The 23,585-nt window shown below is 46.8% G+C and overlaps 1 protein-coding gene across 2 annotated transcripts; it reads left to right on the forward strand.

The window, feature by feature from the left end:
• Positions 1-151: 151 nt before the first annotated feature.
• Positions 152-8,851, forward strand: GATA2 (GATA binding protein 2). Of its 2 annotated transcripts, none has more exons than XM_045849583.1 (6): positions 152-350; positions 1,004-1,283; positions 1,705-2,346; positions 4,353-4,498; positions 6,415-6,540; positions 6,973-8,851. In XM_045849583.1, the coding sequence occupies exons 2-6, from the start codon at positions 1,055-1,057 to the stop codon at positions 7,270-7,272; spliced, it is 1,443 nt and encodes a 480-aa protein (XP_045705539.1). In that variant the 5' UTR covers positions 152-350; positions 1,004-1,054; the 3' UTR covers positions 7,273-8,851. The 2 variants fall into 2 exon arrangements, with proteins under 2 accessions (XP_045705539.1, XP_045705540.1); XM_045849584.1 differs by having other exon boundaries at positions 4,356-4,498.
• The last annotated feature ends 14,734 nt before the right edge of the window (positions 8,852-23,585 follow it).

The following is a 23,585-nucleotide window of genomic DNA, read 5'->3' on the forward strand; positions in this document are numbered from 1 at the left end:
GGCCCGCTGGCGGGTCAGTCAGCGAGTCCGCCAGGCAGGGAGTTGAAAGCACTGCCAATGGTGGGCGGAGGCTGGGCTTCGTGCGGAGATGATTGGCTGGCGCGGGCTTCTTAGGCGTGCGCGGCCTCAGCTTCATGTCTGTGCTGGAGTCTCGAGCTGGCGCCAGGGCGGTCGGAGGATGCAGAGGGGACGGAGCCCGGCGCGCCTGAGGCCAAGGCGCTCGCTGTCCCTCAATCCTACCCAGTGAGCCACGCCAGCCGCCTGACCCTTTGCCCCTAGGCTCTTGACTCCCGGGGCTCCTGCGGTGTTGTCCCCCATCTGAGACTGTGTCTGTCCGTGGCTCTGCGTGTGTAAGTTTGGGGTTCGAGGGCTGGCTGGGAGTGTTGGGAGCGCCAAGCTCTGAGATGTCTCTGCAGGGGCACAAGGCCGAAGTGCGGCTGGGGGTGACTGTTTTGGTGTGCCTAAGTGAGAGGTGCAGATTATGTTGCCTTGGAGTGTACTCGGGCGGCTGGCTCTCAGCGGGTGGGGCAGCGTATGCCTGTTGGGTGAGGGGGAGGGGACAAAGTCAGTATGTGTATCTGGCGCCAAGTATAGGTGTGTGCGTATTGCTGGGGTCATGTGCTCTAGTGGATCCCCAGGAACCTGTCTCCAACTTTTAGTCTGTTTCTGTGTTTGTGTACCGGGAGGGTGGAGGTTCAGTGTGAGTTTCTGACTAAAGTGCGACTGTTCGTGCGTTTTGGGGTTAATTAGTGTAGGATCTCGTCTTTGTGTGTGCCTCTGTGTGCACAGGTGTGTGACTCTGGGACCAGTGGTCACCACATGAGTGTGCACAGCTAAATCGTCTCCCCCACCTTCCTTTCGTTTTGAACTTTAAGTTTTCCTTCCACCCGGGGCTGGTGCACGGCTGAGCTCCACGGAGTAAGCAGCGCACGGGCTGCCGCGTGACTGAACTTTGGGGGTGTCAGGCTGTGGCTGCGTCCCTTACGCCCCCTTCTATCTCCAGGGCCGCTGCTGCCTCCTCCCCGAACCTGAACCCGAGCCTCCGCCACTGGCTATGGAGGTGACGCCGGAGCAGCCGCGCTGGATGGCTCATCCCGCAGTGCTGAATGCGCAGCACCCCGACTCTCATCACCCGGGCCTGGCGCACAACTACATGGAGCCTGCGCAGCTGCTGCCTCCGGACGAAGTGGACGTCTTTTTCAACCACCTGGATTCGCAGGGCAACCCCTACTACGCCAACTCGGCCCACGCGCGAGCGCGCGTCTCCTACAGCCCAGCTCATGGTGAGCCCAGGGCCAGTGGGTGACTGGGAGCTCTGTCGCCTAGCGCCAGACACGGAAGGGAAGGAGGGCCGGTCTTTCTTCTTCCCGGATATGGGATCCACAGAAATTGGAACAGCAAAGAAATCGGGGCGGGAAAGGTGGGGGCAGTGGCCTCTTAGGGAGCATCTGGGTCCCACAGGGTTTTTGCCCATTTCCAGCTGGCTCGTGGGGGGTGTCTCTAGGCTTCGTCCAGTGGGGTTTCATCTTTGCCACTTGTCTTTGAGCTCCAGACTGACATTCCTTATTTTTGCTGGTCGTTAAATTTCTGTTTTTCTTTGGGGAGAGTGTTGCTGCTGGTTCCTTTGTGAGTTGTGGTCCTGTGTATGGTGTCCTGGTTGGGCCCAGCCCTTCTGTATCCTAACCCCTCTCCTTTTTCCCTCAGCCCGCTTGACCAGCGGCCAGATGTGCCGTCCACACTTGTTGCATAGCCCTGGGTTGCCCTGGCTGGACGGGAGTAAAGCAGCCCTCTCTGCTGCTACAGCACACCACCACAACCCCTGGACTGTGAGCCCCTTTTCCAAGACACCGCTGCACCCCTCAGCTGCTGGAGGCCCTGGAGGCCCCCTCTCCGTGTACCCAGGGGCAGGGAGTGGGAGTGGGGGAGGCAATGGGGGCTCTGTGGCCTCCCTCACCCCCACTGCAGCCCACTCTGGCTCCCACGTTTTTGGCTTCCCACCCACACCACCCAAGGAAGTGTCTCCTGACCCCAGCACCACCGGGGCTGCCTCCCCAGCCTCCTCTTCCGTGGTGGGTAATGCAGCCCGAGGAGAGGACAAGGATGGTGTCAAGTACCAAGTTTCACTGGCTGAGAGCATGAAGATAGAAAGCAGCAGTCCCCTGCGCCCAGGCCTGGCTGCTGTGGGCACCCAGTCTGCCACACACCACCCCATTCCCACCTACCCCTCATATATGCCAGCTGCCACCCATGACTACAGCAGTGGACTTTTCCATCCTGGAGGCTTCCTAGGTGGCCCTGCCTCCAGCTTCACCCCTAAGCAACGCAGCAAGGCACGCTCTTGCTCAGGTAAAAGCAGGTACTAGGGACCAAGTCGAAGTAGGGGTGGTTTGTGCTTTGCGGGGTGGTGGTTGGGTTGGGGAGATGTAAGCTGTGGTATGGGAGAGGGGTCAGTGTCAGTCTCCCAGATCTGGGGATGGGTAATGTCCCTCTTTAAGATACCCCAAGAGATGTCTGAGACCCCAGACGTCGTAAGTGTTCCTGGTGGCCACCAAATTTCACTTTACTTTCCTACTCCTTACCTTGCTCTACACCACTGGCCACTGCCAGATCAGACCACAAGAGGGATATTCCCTGTTTCCCTCCCTGAATCTTAAGTGAAAACTCCATGTGAGAGAATGCAGTATGCAGGGGAAAGCAAAGGCCATGTTTAAGTGTGTGTACATGTGTTGTGAGCATGTGTGCTTACTGTGGGTATACTCCAAAGGCTCCAGACCCTTAAGGAATCTGGTTCTCCAACTCAATCAGTCCAACCTTTGGATTTCAATGATTCCCAATCTCCTCGGGTGATTTCCCCAAAGCAGAATTCTAGGACCTGTTCATGCTCCCCATCCAGCCTCCCTGAAGGCTGGAGTGAGGGGATGAAACTGTAGGTGCCTCTCTGCTCCTTTGCAAGAAGAGTTGGCTTGGGCCAAGATGGATTTGTCCAAGAATCTGGCCATCGTAGAGCAGAAACTGTGGCTAGTGTGAGGGTCCTGCTGTCAATGTCTCCTTCCCAGTTCTTTTAAGCTGGGGAAAGGAAGATTTTATAAACCTATTCCTGAGTTCAGGACACACTTTTTCTTGCTCATATACCTTATTTTGCTGTGTATAATGCTCACTTCTTTGCTCACATTTTTGAGGAAAAAAATAAGGATGTGCATTATACATGGATAGGACCTGAAATACCTCATCTCTGTCCTTGTGTTTTGTCATTATTTTTTACATAAAATTTCTTGCACCATAGTATGTTCAAAAAGGCTAAAATTGCTTTGTAATACAAAAAGCAAGCATCTAAATATAAATAAATAAATAATTGAATTAAAAACTTAAAATGAAAGATTATTTTTTTCTGAAAGTTTGGGCCAAAAACATGGGTGAGCATTATACATGGGAGCACATTATACACAGCAAAATATGGTATATTGACAATTTAGTTTAAACTAAATGTGGGAAAATTTCCTGGGTAACATGATGTTAGCAGCTACCCTCCCTGATCGCTGAAGCTGCTACTTGTAGCCACATTAGTCTCACCTCGGAGTCCCTGTTCTGCTCAGACCAGCTAGCTTGCCTTTAATTAGTTTTTTTCTCCCAAGTTTGTTTTACATTCTATTTGAATTCCAGATGGTCTTCTAACAAAAACAAAACAAACAAAAAGCCAACAACAATAAAAAAAGAGAATTGTTACTTAACCTAAAAATGAAAGGACTTATTATTTGTTTTATTTTAAACAACTTCGACCTGAGTCCTGGACTGAAATGTAGGGGCTCAGCCAAAGAGGAGATTTGGGGAGAAAGGAGGACGTTACCCTTGACGGAGAGCAGAAAGACAGGGCAAAGGCTGAGGGCATAGACGTGGAGCAGAGACCCACTAGATGGCGGATGTGGTTGCCGGGGGGAAGGATAGGAAAGAGACAAAAGAGAACTAGAAAGGGGGCTGGAGTAGTCCCCAGCCCAAGCAGATCAAGCTGGGCGATTCCTGTCACAGTCCTCCCATTGGAAAAGTTTGTTGTAAATACCCTCCCCTGGTCACTCTTTTGGAGAAACCCTGGAGCCCTGGCCGAGCTCCTCCCTCTGTCCTCGTTTTCCTTTCTTTCAAGAGAATTTTGAAGAGGGAGATTTGTCCCCAAACTACTCTGTGAACCCCTCTCATGTGGGGGAAATCCCCTGGGTCTCTCTTCCAACCCTGGCTGGGGCTAAAAGTTGCCTCCCTTGAAGCAGTCTGGCAGAAACAATCAGAGCCCACTTACCCAGCTGACTGTCTTCCATGACTTTGTTGGTTAAACAGTCTTGGTGTCTGTCCCTGTCCCCTTTCAGAAGGCCGGGAATGTGTCAACTGTGGGGCCACAGCTACTCCTCTCTGGCGGCGAGATGGCACCGGCCATTACCTGTGCAATGCCTGCGGGCTCTACCACAAGATGAACGGGCAGAACCGGCCACTTATCAAGCCCAAACGGAGACTGGTAGGCAGTGGGTGCAGGAAGAAGGCCCATGGGAGACAACTGGGGTATTCTTACCTGGGCTGGAGCTGACAGTTGATTAAGAAATAACAACAGAACTCTTCAAATGCAGATGACTTGCCACTTAAAATCTTTTAACATTAAAATATCTTGGATGTCGGTTGGGGTCGCCCTTCTTTCAGGCCAGATTTTTTTCAGGCCAGATTCCCTTCTCTGCAGCCCATCAGGGACCCTCACCCTACTCTGCTCAAAGATACTGAAAGTTGAGTGTCCAAGGGCCCAGCTTCCATTCCCTGGCTTCTGTTTAACTTAAAAAAAAAAATAGGGCCATGAAGTAATTTTCCTTGTGGCTTAGGGCAGCTCTCTCACAATCTCCTCGTGCCTATTTAAATAAAACACACCAACCACCAAAAAAGCCTGCCTTTTATTATTTTTCCATGGAGACACCTATACTGTGTATTTTCATTTGAGTGATTAAAAAAAAAATGCCCTTTCGGATCTCCTGCCGGAGTTTCCTATCCGGACATCTGCAGCCTGAAGATAAGGAAACTTCTCGTATCTGTTTCCGGACTCCGCTAGTTTTTAGAGTCTCTCCTCGGCTCAGTCCTGCCTCTCGCTGGGCTGTTTTGAAATTTCTAATACCCTCCACTTTGCAAATTATGTGTAAAATGCTAAGAATAATAAATATATTTTTTCAGAGCGAAGTGATTTATGAGGCTTAAATCACTCGCCGCTTTGGGGGCCCCCTTTTTTTCCCTGCAGTGAGGGTGGGGTGAGGACTCAGGTGATGTTGGCCCCTGAGTCAGAATTCCAGCTTCAGGCTGCTGCTTACTCACCCTCGCCATTCCCTGGCTCAGAGGCTACAGTCCATAGGCTGCAGTCCCTCTGTGGCCAGGCTCCAGCCTGGGGCCATTCCAGCCTCTGCTGGCCTCAATCTTCCACAACCCATCTTGCTGCTGGTGGTTCTCGGGTAAGTGCTTGGGGAATGCATTCTATGACTGTGTGGTTGACATTGGTTGTCCTGGGAGAAGAGTCTACTTTCTGGAATAAAGACCCTCTTACCTTCTCTTACAAGCAGCTCACTCCCTTCTCCAGGAACGAGGCATTCATTTCCAGACCACCTCTGTTCTTCATTCCTTGAGGAGCTGGGGGCAGTTAGAACTCTGAGGTTTGGGGTACAAGGGGCTGAATAGATAGACCAGCATTGTCCAATAAACCTACAATAATAGAAATGTTCTAGGTCTGCATGATCCACTGTAGTAACATCCAGCCAATGTTATGACTGTTGATTCCTTGAAATGTAACCAGTGCAATTGAAGAAACAGGATTTCTACTTTTATGAAATAGTGGTTAAATTTAATCAAAGTAGTCACATGCGGGTAGTAGCTACAGTGTTGGGCAGCTCAGCTTGAGAAAGACTCCCTGAACATTTTATATTCCCACTCTGGGCATCTACATGATCCCCCTGCCCTGGCCTCAGATATGAAACTGACAATCCCAGAAATATGGATTTTGAGGGGGGTCATGTGGGAAGAGACAGAAGCATCTCCAGACCCAGGGGCACAAGGGGGATCAAACCAGTCTTCTAAACTAAAAAGCCCTTCTCAAGGCCTCAGTTTCTGATTTATAGAGTTAGATTGTTTGGCAAATCCAGGAGGTGGCTGATTTTTCCTTCCAGCTCTTGCAACCCTGTTGATTGTGACACCAGGCTTCTTAGGGTTCTTTATTCTAAAGTTCTGTATTTGTCTAGATCTCGAATTCTAAATGTCCACCGCTTGGAGATGCCTGGATTTTCCACAGGGATTTGTGCTTCTTGGCTAAGTTGTTGGGGGCAGGGTGGGGGTGGGACAAGGGTCTGGGGGGCTGGTAGAGGTGGGAAGTGGAAGCCAAGCCTGCTGACGCTGCCGATCCCCTCCCAGTCAGCTGCCAGGAGGGCAGGCACCTGTTGTGCAAATTGTCAGACGACAACCACCACCTTATGGCGCAGAAACGCCAATGGGGACCCTGTCTGCAATGCCTGTGGCCTCTACTACAAGCTGCACAATGTAAGTCTGCCCACTCTACTAGCCCCACCCCTCCCCAAGGACCTCTGCTCTTTGTGCTGGCAGGCAAGAGGCCTCAGCTGTTCTCCAGCTTGGCTTGGCTTGAGAAAGGGCTCTCATAAGACAGGGCAGGCTGGCTGGAGGTATGTTCCTCACAGCTGGGCCCAACCAGTATCTCTGTTTAAAATAAAAATGTGGGGAGTGTGTTTTGGTTGTGTTGATGGGGAGCAGTGCCCTGCAGGGTACAGGTAATCCCTGCACAGTGATGAGTACCCTTCCTGAAACTGTGGCTATACTGGTGGCAGCACAATGGTGGGCATTTGGTAGTGAGGTGCCCCAGCCCTGACCTGCCTCTGCTCCAAGCTGAAGCAGGGGCTGGGGGTCTTGCTTTATGAAGGAAACTAGACTCCCTGAAGGCTTTGTGGTTACCCCTAGGTGAATAGGCCACTGACCATGAAGAAGGAAGGGATCCAGACTCGAAACCGGAAGATGTCCAACAAGTCCAAGAAGAACAAGAAGGGGGCAGAGTGCTTTGAAGAGCTGTCCAAGTGTATGCAGGAGAAGGCCTCCCCCTTTAGCGCCGCTGCCCTGGCTGGACATATGGCACCTGTGGGCCACCTCCCACCCTTCAGCCACTCTGGACACATCTTGCCCACCCCAACTCCCATCCATCCCTCCTCCAGCCTCTCCTTTGGCCACCCCCACCCATCCAGCATGGTGACCGCCATGGGTTAGGGATAGCTCTCCATGAATGGACAGATAGATGCAGAGGAGGGTGGCCTGCAATTGAAGGCTGGATGGTCCCAAGATGGGTAGACCAAAACCTTACCTATCTGCCCTTCTGCAAAGACTGATGCCTCTCTTATCAGCCCAGCCTGAGCCCCTTCCTGCCTCACCTGTGGGTGCTCTGCTCAGCAGTTACCAGTTACCATGAAGATTCTCAGTGGGGCTGAGAGGTCATCTCGGCCAAGCTGCTACCCATTTGGGGTTCCCATCACAGACAATTGTTTGGAGAGCAGAAAGGATCACTTTATGAAGAGAGAAGGTGAGGGTAGGGGACAAACAAAGGAAACCAGTTTTTGAAGGAAGAGAGTAGGCAAAATAATTTATTTTTGCTTTTTTCTAACAAGGACTGGGGAACTTGGTAGGTCTGAGCCACCCCTGGCTCTCCCCATCTTCCTCAGCTTGGCCTTTTGTCAACTTGCCAGGGCTCTGAGGAAGGACAGGTCTGGGAGGGACTTAAGCCTGCACCTTCTCAGGCTTCCCTCTCTAAAATGCTGAGCCCCAGACTGAGTCTAGCCAATCTAGAAGTCATAGCCTACCAGAGGCTAAGCCGATGTGTGCCCTGCTGATGGACCCTGGAGAGTAGAGACAATCATAGGCGGTCCTACATGTATTCCCAGGCCAGGGCTGGGTCACAGGAAGGAAACAACATTTTCTTGAGAGGGGAAATGTCTCCCAGCACGCTCCCCTAGCTCTGAAGCTGAAACTGGTATGATCTGTGTCCCTTTAACACTAGAACCACAGCCTGCCTACTCTGCCAGGTGGACCCCTGTACATACATCCTTTTTCTGCTCACCTCTTGAACCCCTTCCTTCCCACTATGAAACAAAAGAAAAAAATATTTTTTAAAAAACTGCATAAGCTTAACTCATTGATGAGTTATTTTAATTTTAAACTCTTTTCAGGTCCAGTCAATTAAACTTTGCTACAGAAGCCTTTGTTATGGAAAGGAATAAAACCTACAAGTCAAGGCTGTAGCTTTGCAATTATTTTTGGAAAAGTTTTTGGATCCCACAGTCCTAGAATGGGGAACTGGGGACCAGAGGCAGGGCCTTGGCTTCTAGGGGTTGGTATGGCAGGTGGCAAAGGGGTGTGAGTCAGAGACAGGATTGAAAGAGAGGCCATGACCCTGCTGGGGTCCAGGAGACCTGGATTCTGCTCTGCTTTGCCATGGCTGTCTGGATCCTTCCCAAGGTACAGTTGTACATAATCTTGTCTGAGTTTAGATTCTGTGTGCGTTAGTGGTGGGGTTTGGTGGCTGGAGAGGGCCATGCCCAGGAAGAGAATTGTGCTGATGTGTAGTTGACCAAGTGCAATAAGGGCTGGCGATTGCTGCCGGGGGCACTACCACCAGAAGTAACTTATTTTGTATTAGCATCCACATAAGAAGAATCAACAGTATTTTCTGTTTTTATGTTTTATTTGGCTTGTTTTATTTTGGATTAGTGAACTAAGTTATTGTTAATTATGTACAACATTTATATATTGCCTGTAAAAATTGTATGCTATCCTTATATGCCTTTAAAGTGAATACTGTTAATAATAAAATACTTTTTGTGGATGCTTCTGTCCTGTCTTATGGACTCTTGGGGTAAGAGAGTCTCAGGTGCAGAGATTAGCAGTCAAAGTGAACTGCTTCTATAGGCCAGTGTTTTAGAGGGAAGGACTCCTGGAATTGGGGATGGGACCTTGTCTGACTGGGACCTGAAATCCTGATACTTCTGAATTGCTTCCATATCAATTTTCACATTATTACCTAACTGGGGGTCCTGGTGACTGGGTGGATACTGGAGGGGCTCAAGGAAGCTGTGGCTTCTCCAACCTTTGGTCCACACACTGATCTTTTTTGAGGTCTCAACTTGGGCTCTTGCAGAACCCAAGAAGGACTGACGCCAAGTCCACTTCCTCTCAGGAAGTGATCAGCTTTTGTTGAGCTATTCGGTCACCAATATTCCCATTCATTGACAAACCTGATCACTAAAGTGTTTGAACACTTGTCATTGATTACTGTCCTCTCTAATCAATAATGTTGGTCACCAGAGATAGCCATTACTGATATTCCATGATCAATGACAATGTCTATGATTCAATGACAATCACACCAGAGCTTGTGATCATAGACATTTGATTACTAACAACTGATAACCAATACTTAATTACCAATACTTTATCAATGCCTCTGATGGATGTTGTACGTGATCACTGATATACACAAAATGGAATCACCAGTGTCTCCGGTGACTGTCCTTGCTCACCAGTAATATGTGTGATCATAAATATCTCTTATTACCAATGTCTCTGATCAGCATATCTGTTCAGTATTTTTATTCAATGTATTTGTTTGCCAATACCTCTAATGACCACTGCCTCTTTCCCCAGTATTTCTATCCAACATGTCTGTGATCACCAGTGTGTCTTACCACCGAAGTTCCTGAGTATGAATATGTTGATTGCTCTATCACTAATGTTCTAGCCATCAAGAAATTTGATCACCAATGTGTTTTTGATCAGTGTTTTTCTAATCAGTGATAGTTAAGATCACTCATATGTGCCTCCAACATCTCTGATCATACTATTTTTCATCACCAATGTCTCTCTGATGATGTATTTTGTCATTTGTCTTCAATCACCAACATCTGTAGCCAATAATGTCCCTGATCATGGAATCCTCTTACTATCAAATTTTCTATCATTGTGGTCAGCAGTGACTGGTTACCAATACCTTTGACTGGTAAATGCTGATCACCAAGCTCTTTAGTGTCTGACATCAGCGATTGTTGAATCTCTTTATCTTCCAAGTACCTGATGACCAATATCCCTTATAACCATAATCACCAACCTCCCTAGTCATTGGTATCACTGGTCACCTGTGTCTCTGATCACCAAATTCTCCAGTCATTGATGCTTTTGACCCCCATTAGATCACACATCGCCAAGATCTTTGGGTGTCTCCAGTCATTGAATCTTATCACCGATGGTTTCTTTACCTTTTGTCATCAAGGACATGAGCACCAAATGTTTTCATCCTAATGCTCCTGTTGCCCACATCCTTTGTCCTTCATGTTCTTGATTAATGATTGACATAGCCAATGAACCATCATTTTGATCACCAAGATCTCTGAGCACTGCCTCTTGATCCTTCATGTATGACCTCTACCCTCTCTGATCACGTTGTTTGAATGACATCATTTTCCAATGACTCTACCATCTCTAATTACAAATCACTCTAGTTATACATCTCTGATCAATGGCTTATTTTTTAAAAAAAGATTTATTTTTAGAGAGAGGGGAAGAGAGGAGAGAGAGAAACATTAATGTGAGAGAGAAACATTGATCAGTTGTTTCTCATATGTGCTGTTTCTGGGGACCAAACCTGTAATCCAGGCACCTGCCCTGACTGGAGATAGAACTGATAACCCCTTGCTCTGTGCGATGATGCCCAACAAACTGAGTCACACTGGTCAGGGCAATGACACTTTTTGACCCTAATCATCTTCAGATCCAGTCCCTGGGTTGCTGATGACTTGTATTTCTAATTGCCAACTTCCCTGTTCCTTGACAGCCCTGATGTACAATGGTTTGGGAGGTTTTCCTTTCATTCTTCCCATCCCAGATTATCAGTGTTGGCAGGACACTTGCTTGGGCCTGGAGAAGCACTCGTCCTAGTGCTTCACAGAAGCACTAGGCCAACATGCTTTCTGTGAAGTACCAGATGCCCCAGCCTGCAGGTTAGAGATGGAAGAGCATCTCTGGCACTCTGACTCAGGACACCTCTGGTGTGCCACCACTACCTCACCCACATCCTGTCCCTGTGGAAGAGAAACATAAAGTATACAGGAACCCATCTGGGTGTGGAGCTGGGTGGGCACTTTGCCTGCCCATCTGAATGTCTGCACCCTCTCAAGCCTCCTAGAAACTTTCTTTCTGGCCCTTCCCCAGCTCAGAGCATTTTGGCCTCCCTTCCTGCCACCTGTAGTGGCAGTAAGAGCAGGGATGGTCCTGCTCTCCTGTGTCCCAGCTTATAGCTATAGCATTGTGTGTATATATTATTATGCAGTAAAGTGTGCCCTGTATGCATGCCCATTGACCACCTCCTACGCATGAGGCACTGTTTTAGGTGTGGGGGCTATACCAGTGAACAAAACAAAGCCCTTGAGGAGTTTACATTCTAAGCAAGAAGCACAATAACAACTCTACCTGGCCTCTGGCAAACTGTCCTCCTTGATTGGCTTACAATCTGCAGTCCAGAGTCAAAACATGGAGTCCAGAGCTGAGGCTCTACAACTTGCATCCCTGAATTTGGAAACCACAACCCAAAACACAGAGCTCAAATCTTGTACCCAAAGACCGTAATTTAGAGTTTGGAGCTCAGAATCCAGAACTTCCATCCAAGAACTGAGTCTAGGGCCCAGAACCTTGACCTCAGAATCTAGGTCTCAGAATGTGGAATCCAGAACTGGGGCCCTAAGTATGGATCCCCAAATCCACAACTTAAAGGTTGGAGCTCAGAACCCAGAATTTAGCATCAAGCACATGGAGCCCAAGGCCTAGTGTGTGGCTCAGGATATGGAGGCCAGAGTCCAGAGCTCAGAGTGAGCCCTAAAAGAAACCTCCCCAGTTTCCCTTTATTCCCCAGTCTTACTGCCTTCCTTCAGCCAACCAAAATTTTTGGAACATCCAATGCCAAGCTCTGTCAAAGGTGCTGAGAGGCAGCCAACAGGAAACAAGCAGAGGAGTGGATTCCCTCTCTCTGCAGTGTCAGGTCCAAGACAGCAGGGACTGTGTCTGCATTGTCATTATTGTTCCCATTGGCTTTTGCAGGCTTGTGGTAGGTGTTTTATAAATGTCTGTTGAATAGATTAATTCAATTTTCCCACTAATGTTTATTGACCCTATTTTTTCTAGGCATTTGGGTTGAGGATAAAACATACCAAGATCTTACTCTGGTGAATCAGCTGTCTCCAGCATCCAGGAAACTCTTGGGAGGTAGGGGCTATTTCTGACGAAGAGCTAGGGAAGACTGTGGTGGCGGTGGTGGATGGTATTGAATGGAGAGGGGTGACTTCCAGGAGCAAGAAAAGGACACTGGCTGGCTCTGGTGGTCCTAGGTTCAAATTTATTTTAGAGCAGTAGAACCAAACTCAGAGGCTTCTGATCCTGCAGCTTCTATTCACTCCTCCATAAAATAATGAGCTCCTAACAATGACTCCCACTGCCCAGAGTCAGTGTATGGTTAAACAGTTTTAATTTTTGTGGCCTCAGAGTCCCCAAGCAGAGCAGGGAAGTCAAGGTTGGCAAGGCAATGGGTGTCTTTATGATTCCATGGAGTCTGGTGCCAGAGTGCTTGGGGTCTGTTGACCTTTGTTTCATCTGTCTGCACCAAAGTGGGTCTGGCTGGCCCAGGGCTTCTTCCTCCTTCCTCCTACCAGGACCATTTCAGGCCCTGTTTCTTATTCCCACTTTCTGTAGGAATATTCCATTTTTCAATAGGAAGAAACCAAACCCTCTTCGTAATTCTTAGAGACCAGCTCATTCTTCTTCAAAAGTCTCTGCCATCTCCTGGTGACTCACACCTAGGATCAGGACAGGGAAGCAGCTTTTCCCTTCCCCAGGACCACAGAATGGACACCTGATGGACCTCAAAATAGAAAATAAATACATAATACCCATCCTTACAAAAAAAGGAAAGAAAGAAAATCAGGCAAAGTCTACACAAAGAGGTCTTTCCCAATAGAAATGTAAATAAACAACCAGTACACATTTGGACAGGCTCTCAGCCTCAGAAATAATCAAATACATGCAAATGAGACAAGAAGGTACCATTTTTTACCTTTCATCTTAGCACAATGGAAAAGGCCAGACATATGTGTAGAATCAGATCTAGTACAAGCTGTTGGTGGGAATGTTGATCAAAATTTCACATGCTCTCTGGCCCAGAGAGCCCTCCTCAGTTTCACCTCCCAGAAACCCTAGAGGGGAAAAAAAGCAAAATTGCGGGGTTTTTTTAAACAAAGCAAATGGCAGAACAATATATAAAGCATGACACTTTTTTTGTTTTAAAAATGTTTGTGCAGAAATAGGAAAATATCTGGAAAGATACATACCTAATGATTAATAGCTGTTAGTTCCAAAAAGTGTGATAGATCACTGTTGAGGAAGACAGTCATTTTTTTTAACCTTCACGCAAAGATATAATTATTGATTGATTTCAGAGATAGAGAGAGAAAAATACCAATGTGAGAAAGAAATATCAATCAGTTGTCTCCTGTACGTGCCTCAATTGGGGATTGAACCCAAACCCTAGGTATGTGCGTTGACCAGGAATTGAAACTGCACCATTTTGGTGCGTGGGATGATGCTCCAACCGAGCCACCTGGCTAGGGTGGTCCTTTTTTTAAAAATAAACTTCTGCTTTTATTTTAACGTCTTACAACTATGGGCCACCTTTGTAATTTAAATAATTAAGAATTATTACGAAAAATCTGTTTTCTTTTCTCTGCCTTGTCCTAACTGGTTTTCCTCCCTGGGATGTTCTCCCTTTCAGATCTGCCTGGGGAACTCTTCTTCATCCTTCAAAAACCTAGGCAAATATCCTAGGAGAAGCCTTATCTGAATATTCCCTCCCTGAGCCTCTCAGGAATTTTTCAATCTCTAACCAATATCATTCAGGAACAAGGCCTAGCTGTGACAGACCTACATCTCACTTGCTGCAAAGTCTTGTTGCAAGTGGCTGAGCCTCTCTGAATCCTGGTTCCACACCAGTAAAACAAAACCACACTTTGCAGGGATGTGTAAGGATAATATGATGAAGTCAAAGGGTATTCAGTCCTAGAAGAGCTCACCTTGCAAGGAAACTCTCTTCTAATGCAATTTCAGCCCACTGTCTTCAGACTGAGCCACCATGCACTTCTCAACTCCTAGAAGCCTAGGGTATTTGGGATCCAGGCAAACTGTTCACCCTTCTGTATCTTCTTCCACAACATCTAAGGCTCTTAGAGTCTCTGAGAGTACCAATGGAATGCCCCTATTTAATTGTTTTTTCTTTTATTGACCCTAGAGAGAGGGGAAGGGAAGGAGAAAGAGATGGAAACATTGATGTGAGAGAGAAACTTCAGTCAGTTGCCTCTTGGGCCCCTATTGGGCACCAAATGTGAAAACCAGGCATGTGCCCTGACTAGGAATCTAACCTGCAACCTTTCAGTTTGCAAGACAACACCCAACCAACTGAGCCTCACTAGCCAGGATGTATCTATTTAGTAGGTGCTTTTAGCATTTCCCCCCACCCTGTCCCCAACAAGGCAGAGACCCCATATATGGTGTCTCCTGTTCAGCTGGAAAAACAGGACCACTGGGGGCTAGAATGAAGAGATCTCAGGCCCTGGGAGTGAGTAGAACAGGATCTCTCCCTACTAGCATTCAAACTGGAGTTAGATGGGTCACTTCCCTGGAGAGGGAACTTAGTAGACTCTTTGCAGACACTTCCTTCCACTATTCCATTTGTTCCTCCCACAGAACCCCCACACTGTGGGGTTCTCTAGGAGGCCCTTTTGCTTCTTCTCCCTGCCTCTCCCCCAGGTTTGGCTGTGATTCAGGTTTTCACAGTTTCTAGGGGATGCTGGAATGGGTCTCCTTTCCTTGGAATTTAGGGATGAAGGGGACTTTTGTACCCACACATTAGAGCACCTGACCACTGACACCATCTCAGCATCATCCACTGTGCCCTCTTCTCCATCTTACATTACCCAGCTTCATCTTCACCTGCTCCGTAATACCAGCCTCCTCCCTGCCCTCCACCTTTAGCCTCAAGCTCATGCCCTGCAACCTGTCTCTTTTGCTATAGAGATTTTTTTTCATTAAAATTTTAAAAATTAAGTTTATTGGAGTAACATTGGTGAAGTGATTATATACATTTCAAGTAAAGCACTATATCATTTGTATATAACATTGTGTGCTCATTACCCAAAATTTAGTCTCCTTCTGTCATCACATATTTGATCCCTTTCCCCCTCTCTAATCTCCTCCTACCTTCCTTTCCCTCTGATAACCCCCATACTGTTGTCTGTGTCAGTGATTTTTTTGTATGTGTTTGTTTGTTTGCTTTGTTCATTTTTGTTGCTTTCTGTGTTATATATCATAGGGTTCTTTCTTAATCTTTCATTTCAATTATGAAACATTTGAGATATCAAAAAATGTACCTACTAATAAAACAAACAGCATGGTACTATGCTACATGACAAATAGCCAAAAACTGAACAGCTTAAAACCACACACATTTTTTATTTCAGTCTCTGTGAGTCAGGAGCCCACGAAGCATAAGAAATAGCTACTAATATAATAACACCATGGTATCTGGGTCCTCATGTAGGGTCCTACAAGGCTGTAGCTCCTTGCAGACCAAGGCTGGGCTCTCCCTTAGATTTTCTTGCAGCTATAAGATTCTTGGCAGCTTGATGGGAGTCTTAAATAATGTCCTGCACTTGGGAATAACATCCCATTGACTTTGTCACATTCTAGAGATTATACCACATCACAGGTCCCACCCACCCTTCAGTGCCTAGTTGTAGTGGAGAAGGGGAAACAGTCTTGGACCTCCCCAGCTGAAGCCAGTAGGGGTACCTTTAAAGACACTGCTCAAGCAGAGCAGGGATGTGTCTATGTGTGTTTGTGCATGTGTGCTTGTCTGCACTGGTATGCACAAATATATAGTGACATCAGTGCCTGAGTATGTATATGGAGGTATGGGGTGTTCTGACTGCCTTGTCTAAAAGAAAAGCCCCATCACTCTGGAAGTCCTTTTTCTGCTTTATTTCCTCCATGGCACCTATCATTACCTGATACTATATTAAACATTCATTAGTTATCAGTTTCTTATATCTCCCCCACTAGATGTCAGCTCCATGAGGGAAAGGTCCTCTCTAGTGTGTTCACTGGCATACATATCTGCAACACAGGGAAGGGTGCCTGGCATATAGCACAGGTGTAGATAGGAGCTCTAGAAATGTGCGGGATGGAGAGATGGGTGGGTGGGTGGGTAGATAGATGGATGGATGGATAAATGGATGAATGAGTAGGTAAATGAGTAATTGGATATATGAATGAATGGATGTCTGCTGCTGTGAATGTGTGCATACAGGCCTTTATTCTGAAAGACACTTCAGGCTTCTTTGTTCTATAATCTTTCCAGAAAGATCTAGGAAGCCCTATATCCCACAAGCTGCAGAGGCCCATGGGTATGTACGGAAGCTCTTGGAATTGAATCTTTCTAGAGGCTTAGGACCAGCTGTTTGAACTAGGATCAGAGTCCTGCCCAAGGTCACTCCATGCAGGGGTGATGGGCTGAGGACTAGGGTGTTGTGAGTGAGGAGGGGAGAGTGGCTGCCCCAATAGGTTGGTGCACTTCGGAACTTGTATGGGGGAGTTCCAAAAATGATGCCTTCACTCAAGCAGTAAAGCCCCACTTAAGGCTAAATCTGAGCCTCCATAGACCACATGGATCTCTACTAAGAAGGGTGTTACCTGGGTCGAGATTGAGGAAATGACCCTGGAGATTCAGTGGGTAACCATCACCACTGGCTGAGAGGGTTGAGCAGGAAGCATCCTGGAGGTCCTAGGGAGTAGATGTGAGCCAGGTCTGTGTTGAGAGCTTAGTTGAGGTCATCCAGTCACCTCTGGAGAAGGAGAAGGGTTGCCCTCCACTTATATCTCCCTGTCACTGAACATTCCCTGTCCATTCCACCTGTTTAGTAACCCACCACTTGACCAGCTTTCCATAAGCCCACCAATTTGTATGTGCATCTGCCCTTGTACCTATTTTTCTGTGGAGTTTTGCATCTACCATTCCTTCCCTTCCCTTATCTGTCAGTCTATCTTTCCATCCGTCTGTCCATACACCATTGTCAACATTGTCATTATTATGCTAGCAAGTAAGCTGTCCTCATAGCAACCCCATGAGGGAAATACTATTACTACCCTCATTTTACAAATGAGATGAGGAAATGACACAGAGATCTTAAGTGACTTCACTAAGAACACACAGCTAATAAATAACAAAGCTCTCTGACAAGCTGAGCTGAGCTCTTAACCCCTTAGTCTGTCTGTTCATCCATCCATGCACCCTCATAGCTGTTCATTCAGTCCCTTCACTCACCTATCACTGTCTATCCAGTGACCCCATCTATCCATTGCTGTCACCCATCCATCCTGAAGGTAATGCAATTAGAGAACCAGGGGCCCTGAGAGGAGAGAAAGCCGGAACTGCCCATCTGGCTGGGGGTAGGGGGTGGGACTGTGGAGGTGGGGTGAGCTGCCCCAGGCTGGCCAGGGTTGCATGAGACTAGAGGGAATTAGCCCAGTGACTGCCGGGATCATCTAATTAAGAATGCTAGTGATAAGCAGATAGGAATCGAGGGGTGGTTAGAATCCTTTTAAAAAGCCACTCCATTCATTACAGAGACAGAGAGGGGCTTCTGGCTGCTCAGAATACCAATTTGTTGCCTAATTGGCCTCCTGTCAGCTTATCCTGGGACTGCTGTGTGGCCTTGGCTGTGCCTTGCTGTCTCTGGACCTCCTTGTGAACGTGGTCAGGCTCTGCCTGAGATCACCTGGTCACCCCTCTCTTCCCAGGTCCTGGCTCAGGAAGCTAGCTTCAAGGACATCAGAAATCAGAGGCCAGAGAGGCTAGGCTGGTAGGCTGGCTCCCCAGAGGGGAGGGAAGCCTGGAAGGGAGAACTTTTACCATCCCATTTGCAAATGAGGACCTCAAGTCTCAGAGAAGGGAAGTGACTTCCCATCCTATGAGACAAGAGTCTAGGGAATCTGCCCATCCCTACTCTATCTTTTTGAAAGGGGAAATCCCCTCTACATGCTGCTACCAGGTTCCATACCTTCCTTTATGGGGAGCTTGCTCCACACCCACCCCTGGGAAACTGGGAAGGCTTTCCATTTTTAGGGTACCTTCAGCAGTGAAGAGCTGTGCCCTGGGAGAGCTCTGACCCAGGGGATATGATCTGTCTCCAGACCTGTCTCCAGACCTGTCTCCATCCCAGCTGCCTCATACAGTTTCACCCTAGGATGAGGCCTCAGGCTGAGCATGGGACTTGGGCATGGAGTGGGGCAGCGAACCTGCTGAAGGACTCTGAAATAGCAGGGGCCAGAAAATTCCTTCTTGGGAGAACAGTGGAAGTCAGCACCAGAGTCTCAGGCAAGGGGGAGAGGGGAGCCTGGGCAGGGGGAAGCATCTGAAGGGTTCCTGGACATCTCATCATTCTAGGTTCCTTGTCCATTAACACTGCTGTAGCTACCCCCATATACACTGTCCCAATTATACTGTTATGGCACCTTCAGGCTTCACTTGTAGCAATGCTGTTGTAATCAACCCCCTTATCAATATCACATCACCCCATCACCATCACCATAAACACACCATCATCCCTACCACTATCATCACCACCACCACTATATCCATCACTGTTGCTATGACCTCAATCGGTATCACCATCACATCGTTCATATTACTATTATCCCATTATCACTCCCATAACCCCCTCCCATCCTGCCTCTGACATCACCTCCATTACTTCAACAAGTGTCACCATTACTATGACCATCATTATGACCATCATTACCATTACTAGCACTAGCATTACTACCATCACTATAATCACTATCACTTCTATCACTACTACAATTATCCCACCTCTGATAGAAAACCATTATTACCACCATCTCCACCATCATCTTCATCGTTTCTACTACCTGCTTCACTACTATCACCACCATTACCATGTCTACCTCAAATAGTATCCACATTACCACCGACCACCAATTCACCCATCACTACTACCACCAGCATCACCACCTCACTGTCATCATCATCATCTTCATCTCAACCAATATCACCATTAACATGACCATCATTACTACCACAATTACTATTAATAGTAATTACTAGTAATAGTAACTAATAGTAATAGTACTATTACTACTACTATTATTACTATTACTAATAGTAATACTAACTACTATTACCACACATTACTATTATCACTGCCATTTCTACCTCAACCAATATCACTATTCCTACCACGTTCCTCATTACTACCATCTTCATCTCTCTTATCACTACCACCATTACTGTATCTACCTCAGCCAGAGTTACCATTACCTTTAGCTCTACCATGACCACTGTCATCACCTCTACCACCTCCAACACACCTCTGACTTCACATCATTATCACTACCTGCATTATTACCATTATCACCATTATGACTATGTAACAGGTATGAAGACATTTAATAGTTTCCACAACCATGGGACAATCCGGAGGAGTAAAGATCAGGGAAGCAAATTATTGCTGATGGTCTCAGTCTGCAGCTTTAAGGTGAGTAGATCTCAACAGCTCACCAGGAAGCTAGAAATCTCATGATACCCTGGGAAGTTACCCCTGAACATTTGAACCTCAGCTCTGAAGCAGAGGATTCTCAGCAGATTATCCAGAAGCTCCTATGAAAATCTGGGTTGTCATCTGCCTGCCATTTCTTTTACTCTTCCACTTTCCAAATCTTATCACTTTTCTGACTCTAACCTGAAACAATATAGGTAAGGAGATTCTAGAAAATCTTCCAGAATTCTCTGCTATGCAGAGAAGATTATAGAAGAGGATGGCGGTAGTGCTGAGTTAGCAACAGAAAATATAGAACAGCATACACCCAATATTATTACCTTCACTATCAGCACTATGGCTATAGCAATCATTCCCAGCAGTATATCATTCCCACCATTTTAAGCAACCCCACCACTTTCCATTACTATCACAGTTACTGCCACCTAACTATTACCACACATCAGCACTTACACTTCCATAACCAGCAGTACCACCACAATTTATACCAGGGCCATTGTTACCACTGCTCATGTTACTTCCATTATAACCTGTAGCATACTGCAATACTGATGACTTCCTCTCCTCTCTAAGAGTATTGTGCCTCTCTAGCTGTTGCTTGAGATATGCAGAACCTTCCTAAAGGAGTGCCAATCCCCACTCCTTTGACAGGGCTTTGACCACGTGTCATGAACAAGAGTGGCATGCATCATGTCCCAAAAGAAGTTTTAAGAGGTATCTCAAGTTTCTACCAGCTCTTACTTGTACCTTCTCTGCCATGAGGATAGTATGTTTCAGATTACAGCCACTTACTCAACCCGGAATCCAGAATGAGGAGACATGTGAGTGGAACCCCAGCAGCTGACCCATGGGTGCTGACAAGTAAAGTGGATAAGAACTAAATGTCTTTCATAAGGCACTGAATGTGTAGGTTGTTACTGTAGCAAAGCTGTATAACATGCAACTTCTACTACCTCATGGCCTTCATCACCACCATTATCTACTTTACCAACTTCAGGACACCATCACCACCACCAACCTCACCCAACAGCTCCACTAGTCGCCACTTCCATCACATTTTCATCATCATTATCAACAAAACCTCTATCATCACTGGTTTCACAATTACCATCCCTTCCACTGTTACCATAAACCAACACTACCACCGTCACCATAAGTTACTATCTCTATCAACATCCTCGGTCACTAGTGTCACCATCACCTCCACTGGCACCACTTTTGCCAGTATCAACTTCATTATTACTACCACAATTACTGTCCTGCCATCACCACTACATTCACATCAATATTACTACCCTAAGTACTTCTACTATCTTAATGATACTTTGTCTGTCACCACGCATACATCACTATGACACTGTCCCCAGTCACCATAGTAAACAATAGCATCAACTCTCAATGTTATTGTCATAGAGAATTGTGTAGGGTGGGTATTTTTCCCCAGCTCTAGTGAACAGGCCTGCCAAGAACAGGTTCTAACTACAGTGGCAGAAATATAGTTTACAAAAATACAGAAATATTTTCATCTGTAGTTACACCCAGTGGAGTTATTCTGTCCTTCATTTCCTTTAACAAGTGACATGAGTTGTATGTGTTAGCCAGTGTGGGTGGTTAGATGTGGGGCACAAAGAGCAAGTCCTGCTTTTGTAAGATATGCAGGGGCGACAGCATTTATCTCTAGGTTGGGTTTACAAAGTGTTTCCAGATTCTGCTTTCATTCCTCCTGGCAGCTAAAATTGGTGAGCACATACTGTCCCCTGATAGGTGCCAGGAACCTAGCACCAATGAGTACTGAAGAAAAATGACTTGGAGAGTAGTGAAGAGGGATAAAGACCAGAAATAGCCCTGACCAGTGTAGTTTAGTTGGTTGAGTGTTGTCCGGCAACATGAAAGGTTACCAGTTTGATTCCCAGTCAGGGCATATGTCTGGGTTGCAGGTTCAGTCCCTGGTCAGGGTGCATATGAGAAGCAACTGATCAATATTTCTCTCTCACATCGATGTTTCTCTCCCTCTCCTTATCCCTCCCTTCCCCTCTCTCTAAAAAGAAATAAAATCTTAAACTAGAGACAGAAAGAAGAGAAAGGAAGGAAGGCAGGAGGGAGGTACAAAGGAAGGGAGACAAAGAAGAGAAATGCTATCTCAGTTAAGACTCAGTGATCCAAAGAGCTAAGTTCCTTACTGGAGTGGTTGGCAGTTTAGCATGTCCATCTTCACCGGAGGTGAAGCTAGGAGTAGATGCTAATCAGTAGTGTTGATTACTATTTCTAAAAATGTTCCAACATCAGAATAAGAATTTAAAAAATATAAATGCATAGGCACAATTGGTTACCTTATTTATCTTATTAGTTTCCTAGGGCTACCATAACAAATTATCACAAACTAGATGGCTTAAAACAACAAAAATTTGTTCTCTCACAGTTTTGGGGGTTAGAACTCCCAAATAAAGGGGTCATCAGTGTTGCAGTCCTTCCAGAGTCTTTGAGGGAGGAGCCTTCCTTGCTCCTCTAGCTTCTGGTGACTGTGGCTTTCCTTGTACTGCATCACTCCAGTTTCTGTCCCTATCATCATATTGTCTTCTCTCAGTGTGTCTCTTTGTGTATCTCTTATAAGAGTACTTATCATTGAATTTAGAACCAACTCAGATAATCAACACATCTTGAGATCCTTAATTTAATTACATCTGCAAAGATCCTTTTGCAAATGAGGTCACATTCAGACTCTGGCCATTATGACAGGGGCATATCTTTTTTGGAAGGAGACCACTATTCAAAGTCTATACTTGCTAATCTATATTTATTTTCAATCCCTATTTTTCTTTCCAGAATTGAGCAAAAAGTTTCTTTAAATTTGCTGTTCACCCCTGGCTGGTGTAGCTCAGTGGATTGAGTGCGGGCTGGGAACCAAAGTGTCCCAGGTTCGATTCCCAGCCAGGGTACATGCCTGGGTTGCAGGCCATGACCCCCAGCAACCGCACATTGATGTTTCTCTCTCTCTAGCTCTCTCACTTCCATCTCTAAAAATAAATAAATAAAATATTTTAAAAAATAAATAAATTTGCTGTTCACTACAGTTTCAGACAACCCTGGGTTTGTATTTCCCTCTCTCTTCACTGACTTGTGTGAACTTGAGTACATTGCTACATGTCTCTGAGCTTCATTCATTCAAGCTTTGAACTTCAAGGTTGAACTGATTGCTAGGCACTGTCCTAGATGCTGACAAACATCCCTACCTTTGTGGGGTTTAGCTCTGTGGATCTGATGAGGTAATCAGGCACAAGAAGAATGAACTCTTGTCCCCATCCTGCCTGAACCCCCATCTAGGGCCCCCTCACTCCATACTAACAATCTAGCCATTGGACATATCCCAGGAAGCCCTCACTCCACTTGGCCACCATCACTGACCTTCATTGCCCACATGGGCCTGGATCCCATAGCTGACCCCAGGGCTCAGCCAATAGCCCCATCATTACTCAGCTCTGAGTCTCAGTCCACTATGGTGGCCAGCCTTGCTCACAGGGGCAGACTGACCCGTGGGGTGTTGCCAAGTCCAGACCTGGGGGTGGATTTGCCCCACCCAGAGGTGATGTCATAAAGAGCCTGGCCTCAGCTCTGCAGGGGAACCTGCCACTGCCTGGTCCCACAGCATCAGTATCTCTCCCCCCCACCTCTTTCAGTGGAGGTGTTCCTGAAAGCTGGTACTATGAAAAGGTAAACTCGCTGGGCAAAACCACGCCCAGAGACAGCATAGTCCAACAAGATCCCTGCTCAGCGACCCATACCAGCTACTGCCTCCTCTACACCCACCCCAGTCCTTGGTGCCCACTTCACCTTCTCCTCCACCTCTGCCTCTACTCCCTGCTGGGT

Source organism: Phyllostomus hastatus, unplaced genomic scaffold, assembly GCF_019186645.2.
Source record: "Phyllostomus hastatus isolate PE091 unplaced genomic scaffold, TTU_PhHast_1.1 phas_contig_80, whole genome shotgun sequence".
NCBI classification, from domain to species: domain Eukaryota; kingdom Metazoa; phylum Chordata; class Mammalia; order Chiroptera; family Phyllostomidae; genus Phyllostomus; species Phyllostomus hastatus.